We start from the raw sequence: 11,609 nt of genomic DNA on the forward strand, positions 1-11,609 counted from the left end.
TTGCATGAAATCTTGAGTTATGAAAAAATCGAAATTAAAAGTAGAAAAATATATTTGGATAAACTTGATATCAATAAGTTTGGTCATTCCATGATGAACTAACTAATCCACAAATAATGAGATATACACTAACATATATTATAAACCGTTCTATTCTTGGTGATGAACACTTATATTTTGGTCATGAAAGAATCGAAATAAAAAGTAGGACTCCATGGGTTGTATGAAGTTTTGAGTTTGGATGGCAGAAAAATCGTGTCTCGCTTGACTCAACCGCGAATTGCATGAACGCACAACACACATTCGAACGGTGATCTGTTAAAATGGCAAATAAGAAAAAACAAAAGAAATGATACATGACAGCTGTGGGATTTGAACCCACGCCCTTTCGGACCAGAGCCTAAATCTGGCGCCTTAGACCACTCGGCCAAACTGTCCACGTTTGCTAGTAAGCATCTGATTATTCTATAAATAGGCATCTTTTGACAAATTAATTCATTGTCATTTTCCTTTTATTGGGGGGGAAAAAATCCTTATTCGTATCAGATTAAGAATATTTAAGCACCAAAATTAACAAAACAAAACCTGAAGAAAGTTTAATGCCAAAATTGTTTACATTTCCATCGATGCCACCTTAGTTGTTTCTTCTCTTCATCCTTTGTTGCAAAATTACGATTTCTTTTTTTTTTTTTGGGGTTGTTTGGCTTCTCTCTTGAATCTTCCTTATTTAATTTTAAATCTCTTGTTTCTGACCTGAAGATAATTCATTCTGTTGTAATGTTTATTTATTTATTCATTTGGGTAGAAATGTTATAAACTTATAATATTTATACTTGTGCCCGGTACACAGCGCTTCAATACATTATACATCAATGTGCTAAAATTCTCTACACCACATCAATGTCATGTTTTCAATCATCAATGCTATTATTAAAAACACCAAAGTGAATATTTCAAAATTCATCATCTATACATACACATACACCTATACATAAGTAATAGGGTGTTTCACTATACATATCTTTGTATGTATATATACCAAAAGTACCATCCATTGTTACCATTTTCTTGAAGAGCATTGTTATATTGAGTGAAAGAAAGAGTAACATGAGATTCTGAAGTGATTAATATGGGCTCTAGGATTAATCTCATCTGCAGAAGAGAGGAAAAACAATGAGTGATAATAAAATAAAATATCTTTCTCTTTATCTTTGTCACTTAAATCACATAGATTATATTTTGTCTTTTTTCTTTCTTGAATACCTTAGACAATCAAATCCTGAGTAGGGATCCCTATTCTAATAGGAACGTATATAAATAAAACTAAAAAAGGGAAACTAATACCTAGACCTATCCTGTCCAAGTCTCTCATATGCTCTAAATCCATTTAAAGAAAGGAAGCACCATGCTTTCACTCTAAGGCACCAGATGAGATTTGAACTTTCAATCTGACATGTGCGAGAGATCTCTAAGAGACTTCCATGATCATTAGACCTGAGTCTAGGCGATTCTCTAATCTCTCTTATATTACACCTTGCAGTTGAATCCAAAACATCTTATATTACACCTCAATTGCAAGAATTGAATCCAAAACATCTCATTCTTCGAACATCAAAAGAAAACAAAACCTCCTTCCTTCAAAATGAAGGATTCTAACTCTACCAACTTTGTTCAATTAACACCCGTGTCATCCAATGGATTTAGTTAGTAGTAAGATCTCAGACTCCTTAGAATGCACCCGTGTTCTAGATTCCACATCATTGTTTAAACCCTGGTTTTTGATTAGAGGTGGCAATTTATTCTAAGTTCCAATAGGCTACCTGTGCCCAAAGAGACTTTGGGCGGAATGGATATTGTAATTTGATATTGGGTTTAAAATGGGACATATTCTAATTGTACCCATTAATTGATGGAAAATATTGGAAAATACTTGGGTACCCATTGGGTCCAAATATCTTTCCAAAAAATTTCATTTATCCAAAAATTCATCTCTGTTCCTCTTCTCTCTTCTGGCTCCCGCCTCTCGTCGAAGCTCTCAATGCCCTTTCCCTGGGTCTCCACCGCAACAACGTCCGTCTCTGGTCAACTCCTCTCCTTTCTCATCTCTGACCTCCGCAGCTCCCTCAACTATTCCTCCACCTCCCTTTCTTCCTCCGCTCTCCACGGCTACTCCTTCTTCTTCGACGACGTATGCATTGTTATGTTCGCAAGTTTTGAAATGCACTTTTGCCAAGCAATGTTGAAGCATTGCTATGTTCTCGGGACTGGATTTATGGTGGTGAAAGTAATATTGATTTGAAATTTTAAATGTCAAATATGTTTATTTTCTTTTCTATTAATTTTGGTTCTTTTTAAATAATGGCAGGTTATGATGCTTCTGAGGTAGAAGAGGACGCAGAAATGAGTGTTGATGTTCAAAGATTCGTGGCTAAACTTGGTAGTGGAGTATAAGGTACAACATGACAGTTTGTAATCTCAGAAGTTTATATTGCATGTTCTGATCCTCTTTTAGTTTTGCATTGCGCGTCAGTTTCTTCAACTAAATCATGACAGTTTGCTTTGTGTTTACCTCTTATTGAGAGACTTCTTTTAGCTGCAAGGATCAATGCTTTACTAATAACTGTTGGCACCCCTTTATGTTGATTTAATGCTAATTGTTGAACTATCTACATAGATTTCTATATGCAAATCTGTTATCAATTTTTAATCAGCTTCTTCATTTCTGTGCCAGATTTATTTAGCATTTAATGTGAATTTCTTTTGTATCAAATTTTGGAAATTTTAAGAATGTCAGTAAGAATGAATTTGGTGTTAAAGCTTCTTCGTTTCCAGTCCTTGGTGGCAAGACCAGGCAGTGTTCTTCCCAGTCTCTTAGAAAGTCACGTCCTTTCTTATAATTTGTACTTCAGGCTCTTCTTAACTATGCTTTGCTGCAATATATGGTTTTCCTTTATGCATATATCTCTTATTGTGTTTGAAGTTCATTTTGATCTGGCAGGTCTATGAGGATACTGAAATCCTGGATTACAAGTAGCAGAGGACTTAAGCACTGGAGATTGGATGTTGTGGCTGGAGTTATGATTGGGTTCATTCTGGATGTTGTGGATGAATACACCAAAACGTTCATTCTTTTGGTTTTGTCTCGGGAGAAGATATGTTCATTTTTATCAAAATGTTATGTCTTTTTTAAGTATCTATTGATTGTTCAAGAGTGTAAATCATTCTAGAGTGTAAAATGAATTCATGAAAATATAAATTCACAATAAGACTAAAAGAAATTTAATAAATCAAAATTATTAAAGTTATTTAAAAAATAAAAAATGAATTAAAGGAAAAAAATATATAGAAAATAAATTTGGATATTGGGCGGGATCAATCTAAACCCATCCTAAAGTGATCCCGCTCAAATTAGTTCCAAAACACATATGAATAAGATTGGATCCAAACCCATATGACTGAGTTATATCTTAAATCCAAGCAAATCCCGCCCATCCCGCCTCCACCTCTACATATTATAAATTATGAATGTCAGAAAGACCGTATAACAGATTTCGTACAAGTCAATCGAATCAAACTGCTACGAGTAAAAGCCTTAAGGGGCAAAGGCACAGGAAACAAGTTAGCTTTGATAGTTGAAACCTAATTATTCCATTAAATTTCAAATGGGTTCTGCTAGGAACAAGGGAGTCAGATGAATTTGGATTCCAATACCCATTCCAAATCTCTCCATTGTTTGGGAAGCCTGATAGAGATTGGAAATTGAAATACATGCACTAGTAGGAGGGATTTTGAATGCTAAAATTAGTGAATTTGGAATCCACTGGAATTACTTGTCATTTCAAATCCCTCACTTAATACCCCATATCCTATCAACTCTATCGATCATTGCCTACTGCAATAACGGTACTGGATACAAGAAACCAGAAAAAAGGAAAAAAAAAAATTCTAAAAGATGAGAGAGCACATTAGCCTTCATGACCATGCCATATGGTTCTTGTCACAAACCAAAATTAAAACTAAAGCACTATGATACACTTTGCAATTTGCATTCACTACATTCTTAGGAGGGATCTTAGGACTTATTAGAAGCAGACTGACGTTTAGCGATACACCTCGGTAAGCATCGTATTAGATGATGATCCTCAGAAGGTACATATGAAGAAAAGAATTCTGGATCCTTCTCAAGAGATTCAGCATAACGTTCAAGAACTGAAACAATCTCCTCAAAATGTGGTCGATTGTTAGGATTAGATGACCAGCACCGATTGATGAGATGACGAAACGCCAGAGGACATGTTGAAGGCAATGGTGGTCTTTCATTCTGCAAAGAACAAAGCATAAGATGCTAAAGCTTTTCACTGTACAAACAAAAAGAATATCAGTTCTTCAATGCTGAAGGGACAATAGCATGTTAAAAAAAATTGCTAGCAAACTCATCAAAAAATTAATCTTCTGGATCACAGAAGTCAATAGCGACCTGTAGAATAACCACAGGCTGAATGTTAGCTGCAACTACATGATTGTCAAGTTACATGGTTCAATCAGTTTCCATCAACATACAAGCACCGAGACAGCATATCCAATCGGAACTTTAACATTTTATTCTTTTTCAAATTTTAAACGTTTGTTATTCAATCTGGAACTAGTCAAAGGGACCTTCCTCCAGATCTCAAGTTGGAGGCTAACAAGTAACAATATGCCAACCCTATTCTTTGCATTTCCCACACAGCTTCAGACATACAATGCTTTAAAGTATTATATTGGAATGCTTTAATGTATTGGAATTCTAGCTGTTTGGTCAGACTTCAGAATACTCTGCAATGGATACTGATGAAACATGCTAAGGGCACAGATAGTTGTCAATGTCAACCATCCCAGGAGATTCATGGCCCAAATCTTGCCAACACAGCAAAAATTCTAATTGTAAGGACGAGAGAAAGCCATGTAACTCTGATGCAACTAACATGCACAGGCCCACTTGAATAATAGTTGATTATAACATCTCTGATTACAAAAAATGTACCAGCAGTTTGCAATGAGTTACAAACTGTTCAAGAACTCTTATACTGTTCAGGAACGATTGCACCTACAATGGTTCCTGCCCCTCTACCCTGATTAAACCTGCTGAAACTCAGTTTTACAGGCCATATTAAAACAAGGACTCTGGGAACTCTAAATGAAGAATGGCTAGAGGGTAAACCGCAAAATCAGACACTACACTATTTTAGTAACAGACAGTTCTATGACTACCAGACATGGATTATCAGAGGGTAGTGACTGATCCTCCAAAAGGGCATAAGTTTGTGAAGTGCATTCTAGTTCCCTCCCTCTCACAGTTTAGCCAAAGCTTAAGTAATGCATTCAAGTGCATTTCCATTCTGCTTTCAAGAGCAACCGAGAAATAATATTATGAGATATGAAATCCCAAATAAGTATGAGCAAAACACTAGGTTTCTTCTCAATCAAAATGCTATCAAGAAAGAACTTCGTTTTAGATTAATATACACCAACAACTTAGGGCTTTTTAGGAACACTATGCTGATATCTATGAAAGCAACTATTTGAGGATAGGAAATCCAGGGGAATTATGATCTTACTTGCAGAATAATATTTTGCTTTCCTGCAAAAAGGAAATGGAGCTATTGCAATGTCATGGTTAGCTGCTGTAAAATGTAAGTGATTAATGCTGAAGAATCTTGAGTTTGGCAACATAACAAGTGGACAAAAACAGTACTTCAAGAAACAGATTTCATTCTTGTCCCTGCACTAGTGAAGTAAGAAAAATAATTCAAGAGATAAAGTTCTTGTTTCTGCACATGTTAAGAAATGAAAATAGAGAATAGTTTACCTAAACACCAGTTCTGTTCCTATATTCTCAAACTCCCTCATTCACTAGCTTCTGTAAACAAACACACTTTCCTGCCGATCATTAGATGAGTTGGGAAACCCGGAGTATTCAGGAGGTAAGGTGTCCATGCCTGACCCCCACTGTCGAAATATGGTTTCTCATAAGAACGAAAACAAGAAAAAGCCAAGCTAAGTAGGTCGAATTTCCCCACAAAATGTAAAAAAGAAGCTGTTGAATTAAAAGTAACGTTAGTTTGCAAAAATTCCCAATGCTCCAACAGTAAAACTATTTTATAATCTCAGAACCCAAAGTTGGAGTAGTATTGGCCAATGAATAGTGCTCCTAAAAAAGAAGAAATAACTGCCATAGAGAATCTAGCGGATGGATATATAAGTTTACGAAAGAAAGAAAGTTAGGATAATGTGCAGCAAGGTTGAGCAACCAGAAAAATACCTTGAGTAAGTTTCCTTTTATGTAGATGCAAAACTGTCCATGCAAGACGAATTAGTTTTAAAACTTAAAGAAGCTTCAAGTTCTCCAATCATAAATACTTTTCTAAAAGCTAGAAGTTCAAAAATACTCATCAGCAATGGGAAAAAAAATTATCATCACATTTGCCACATTCCTGCAAACTCGATTGCCCTGATATATTACATGAGACAGGTCATTCGTATCCTGATATAGAATTTATCAATCCCCTTGTTCTATAGCATGAATAATCCAGAGGCATTTTGGGAGTTATAAATATAGGAAGAGCATTATCTTGATTGACAAAAGTTTACTAATTCAATAGCAGTTTTAGCCAAAGTATTGCGAATTCTAAAAGGCACAATGGTTGGCTGTAAAGTCTTCCTTTTCAAACATAAGAACAGATGAGAATGACTAGAAACAGTGGGGAGCTAAATTTGTAGGATAAAAAAGAAATGTGTTAGCAAATTGGAAGATGTGGAAAAATAAAAAAGAGAAAATGATACACAAAAGACTAAAATGATGAAAGCATATGTGCCTTTTCATGTCCATGTGCATTGTTTATGCATGTAGAGAAAGAGTTCGAGAGAGAGATATTGGACCAGCACAGATGATAATAACAGGCAGATAAACACAGAAACTCAAAGAGAAAAAGGAGTGTAGCATGAAGGCCAAGATTCCTAACTCGTTTCTGAAAACTTAAAATAGACAAGAAAATGTTGATTTACACTTTTATAGCAGGAGACAACTACTTCCTAATGATATTCCACACACATCAATAAAACTTATCCACTAAAGTGAAGGCTATATATTCCAAGTAATATTTAACCCATATGTAACCAAAACTCACTAGAAGTGAAAAGAAAGAAAAAAAGGATTTGTAAACATAGTTGAAATGACAACTAACAGGACGGTGTTGAAATAGTCTAGAAAGAAGAATGGATCACATGCTTCATTCAAGTCTAAATTATGAACTTTCCACATGCTAAACATTTCCATTTCAGTTCTTGAGTTCCTATCTCAAATACTCTTACAACTAAGTTCAAACTTCAAAAGCACACTCAGAGAATAAACAAAAAATTAAGACTTATGAAAGAGATACCAAATGCATTAAGAAAGCATTATTAGCTAAAAAAAGATGAAATGTAGTCACAGCCACCTCAGCAATCTTAATAATTTCTTGCTGCTAGAAGATTTACCGTCTGCCAGCTTATTTAGCCTTCTCAATTGCACTTGTAATTAGTTGAACATCAGAATCCGAATGATTTGTCATAAGTGATTATTCTAAGCTACATCTTATTCCCAAATAATAATTGTGATTGGAAAAATGGACTAGAAGTTCCACTAAATGAAGCTGATATTTATTGGAAAATACAGAAACATAGACATCGGGAAGAAAAGTTAGCCAGAAGACTATAAATAAGACTGTTCATATGCACAAAATAACTATCTAAGGTAGCTGGTTATTTCTGTATCATGAAGGAAAACTATTCCTCTTAAACCACAGTGTGATCCAAAGTAGCAAGTCCATACATTTCCGTCTGCAAAAATCTGATGTAATGCCATAAATAGTAGAAATACATAGCTAGGGTTTCAGGATAGCATGCTTTCAACTAGCACCTAATTGTACAAGAGTTCAATCCCTGAATTTGGCAGAATATTTTTCATGTTCAATCTATGAAGATTACCAAAATAAATAATGCTGAAAAGAACACATGCTTTGAAAAATCTCTTCCAGACTAAGTGCAGCTAGTCAGGATCATAATTGAGGATTGGGAAGGGGAATTAACAATTGTACAACTATAAAAGATAGATCATTTTATCAAACTGTATTTAAAGTCAATAACAGGATGTAACCTAGTAAATAAGATAGGGGTTTTGAATCTCAACCGAATGATTTAGTATGCTCTCGTCCTACTGAGACCTCTATTGTTGAACTCATCATGCAACACACTCAATGTAAATCCCTGGCATCATATAACAAACATTCTAATTAATAGACTTTTGCATCTGTTGTTGATACTAACATATATATGCTGGATGTTAAATTGGTTTCTAGTGCAGTCTTTTAGACTAGAATTTTGCAACTATATCCACCATTCTTGATAGACTTCTTTCCTTTCTGTATAAAAGCTTTTACCTTATATTTTTGTTATTTCACTCTGTAATTCATTATGCTTTCAAGAAATGTGGATCCAGTGATCTGTTGCAGCTTAGAAGGAACTAAGTAAATGACAGGTGACGTAACTAAGAGACGATGAATTTTGGATTGATTTTAGCATTTTATATTGACCTTTGACTTATAAACTTACCATTCATGTTTTCAAATATTTAAGATAAACATTCCAACCAAAAAACATTGGGGAAAAAGCTAGAACTCAGGTAACCTAGTTAAGATACCTTCTGGCAGACTGCAAAAGCTGCCTGTTCTGGAGTCATGTTGTCAAATGGTATCAATGCAGTTAAAAGCTCCCACAGAACGATGCCAAAACTGTAAATGTCAACTTTCTTTGTATGGTGTTTTTCCTTGATCATTTCGGGTGCCATCCAGCGGTAAGTGCCAGTGAATCCTTTCGCGCTGCCACACTGGGATTCTAAGCATGATATACCAAAATCTGCTACCTTCACATGCATATCTTCATCCAGAAGTAAATTTTCTGATTTAAGATCCCTGTGAAGTATTCCCTGAGCATGAAGATACTCCATTCCGTGTGCAATGTCAAGTGCCAGCTTCAGGACTAGGTTGAGGGGAAGAGAATATGGCACCTGCTGATGGAGGAATTTTCTTAAGGAACCCCCAGCTAAGTACTCAGTGATAATGCAAAAGACAGGGGGTTTCTTACATGCTCCAATGAGCTGCCAACAGGAAATTAAACAAGTACATTGGGGTCAATTGGAACTTCAAACTTTGGATTATTAAAAGCAGAATGCTGCTTGTGTCAACTATATGAGGCTAGAGGCTCTTAACAAATCAAGTTCCCTATCAGATAACCTAGCATGCAATAAAATCAGATGAATGCGATTCTTACCATACTGGTACTTTGACACAACTTTATTTCAAAGATTACCCGTTCATGTCTTTTTCCTAATAATTGCTTGTCTTTTCCTTAATTACAGCTTCATATTAAATAATTACACATTAGAAGACTACGCATAAGTGGCATATTTGACAGCCAAGTAAGAGGAGTTGAAATTGCTATTAGACGATCAAAGATGTCCACAGAAGCTCTCTATGATTCACTAGACAGCTGTAAGATTTCATTCACAATTTTACCACACTAGGCATAGGGAGATGACCTGATTACAACACCTACAAGCTTCTTCTATTGCAGACGTCTAAAACACGAAAATTTGCCCAACGAATTTCGTGTACTTCTTTGATATCCTAGAGTCAGTTTACAACTTACCACGCATCCAACAATTTGCTTCTGCACCTAAAATTTCCAAAAATACTTTCATTGATTAGCTGAATTTCAATCCTATAAACAAAATAATCAAACACCAATTCAAATTTTCATTTGAATAAATGAAAGAAAAACTGTTGAATAACTGACTCTACATCTCATTTTGGATAAATATTAGGGAAAAGATCAAAGTGAACAGCTAAATTACTCCTAGATTCTTTTTTTTCTTTTTCTTATTCTCATGACAGAAAAATCAATCCACATCGTTCTTTTCCTCCCTCGTTCCGGAGTTTAAGAGAAGACAAAAAGTAAAAGAAAAAACATAAAGAGTTCAGGAAAGAATGCGATGATTTTGGATTCATTAGGAATAATATCTAGTTCTTCAACATTCTGCAAGCAAAGTTGGCATTGTAAAATGAGAGAAATTCACCATTCCTCTCTAGTTTTCTTCTTTTATCCCTCCTAAAACTCCCAAACAAAGAGAGAAATTCACCATTTTTTTTATCCTATGCGAATCATTCCATCCAAACTAGACTTAATGAAATGAACAACTAAAAGAATTCAATGAACAATTACAATCAATTTGAGTTGAACAAAAGCACAACTAAAACAGTAAAAAAGTTACATTTATATCTCATAAAAGCCACAGATCCATCAAGTTCAGATAATATATCTCAAAAGTTATATGAAAAGAAGAACTTACAGTGATGATATTGGGATGCTTCAGTCTTAGCAACAGGGCAACCTCAGAAGTAAACTGTTTTTCCAGCAATGCAGCCAAGTCTCCATCCTCTTCAGGCTGACTAATGAGCTTAATGGCCACATCCTTCTGCTTATAAACACCTCTATAAATCCTACTATGCTTTCCAGATGCAAATTTATTTCCTATATATAACTCTGACATGTCTGCACTCCATTCCTCCTCTCCTTCTCCTTTTATCTCAGCTCCAGATGATACAAGATACTTGGACCAAGAAACTGCCCTCTTGTATTCTCCTAATGAAAGCCTCCTCTCTAGCTTCCCATTACTTGCTACAATTTGCTTGAACCAATGAAACTGAAAATTCTTCATGGGTTTTCACTAACACTACCAAAAAATATCAAATTTGTCACTCTAATTGATATCCATCCAAAATTCAAAAAACCAACAAAGCCGTTAATATTCTTTTCCTAACTTATTTAACCTCTACATCTTAAATTCTTTTTCCTCAGCACCGAACATCAAGATCAGCATATATGCAGATAAAAACTCATACACAAGTCACATGAAATAACGAGCAATACAAAGAGACAAAGTCTTTAGAAAAGCCACGTTGCTAACTAAAACAGAAAAAGACAGAAGATGACGGCATAACTTCTCAAGTACAACCACAGTTTAGTGTTGGAAAAGGAAAAAGAATTGAGGGTTATGAAGTTTTAGCCATCTTATGAGGCTCAGAATTATAAAGTTTAGACTTGGAACCCATGAAAGAAAGTTTGAGGTTTGAAGAACAGAAAACTCAAAATTTTATGGGAATGGAGCAAAAGGGGTGTTGATAAAAGTGATGAATGGTGAAGCAGTGATGCATATGAAGCTGAACAAGGAGGAGAAGGGAGGTGGGGTGGTGCCGATGGTGGCGGTGGTGGTTTTCCTCTATTTTTGTGCCGTTCTTGAACCAAGTTTTGACGTGAATCGGTGTTATTGGTAGGAGGAAATAATAACACAGCAAAACAGTACTAGAAGAGTTTGTGTACTAAAAATTTAAGTGCCAAACATTCATAACGTGCGAAGATCCTCTTGTGAGGAGACATATGGGTGTACAATGAAAGTGACATCTGTTTGGTTCCTACTTCTTTGCCCCTTGGAGTGCCTGGATCTACTTCTTTGCCCCCTGGATTGCCTAGATCGT

General features: G+C 35.4%; 1 protein-coding gene and 1 non-coding gene across 4 annotated transcripts; both read right to left on the minus strand.

Moving 5' to 3' along the window:
• Positions 1-357: 357 nt before the first annotated feature.
• Positions 358-437, minus strand: TRNAL-UAG. The gene has a single exon. It is a non-coding gene; the product is annotated as a tRNA-Leu (tRNA).
• A 3,316-nt stretch (positions 438-3,753) lies between these two features.
• Positions 3,754-11,377, minus strand: LOC113768620 (serine/threonine-protein kinase HT1-like). 3 transcript variants are annotated; one of them, XM_027313055.1, is made up of 4 exons: positions 10,424-11,377; positions 8,717-9,172; positions 5,849-5,988; positions 4,274-4,321 (listed from the first exon to the last, which is right to left on the minus strand). In XM_027313055.1, exons 1-3 carry the CDS (start codon positions 10,790-10,792, stop codon positions 5,893-5,895), a joined length of 921 nt encoding a protein of 306 aa, XP_027168856.1. In that variant the 5' UTR covers positions 10,793-11,377; the 3' UTR covers positions 4,274-4,321; positions 5,849-5,892. The 3 variants fall into 3 exon arrangements, with proteins under 3 accessions (XP_027168855.1, XP_027168854.1, XP_027168856.1); XM_027313054.1 differs by lacking the exon at positions 5,849-5,988 and having other exon boundaries at positions 3,754-4,321; positions 8,717-9,082; XM_027313053.1 differs by lacking the exon at positions 5,849-5,988 and having other exon boundaries at positions 3,754-4,321.
• Positions 11,378-11,609: the final 232 nt, after the last annotated feature.

Source organism: Coffea eugenioides, chromosome 4 (assembly GCF_003713205.1).
Source record: "Coffea eugenioides isolate CCC68of chromosome 4, Ceug_1.0, whole genome shotgun sequence".
Lineage (NCBI taxonomy): Eukaryota > Viridiplantae > Streptophyta > Magnoliopsida > Gentianales > Rubiaceae > Coffea > Coffea eugenioides.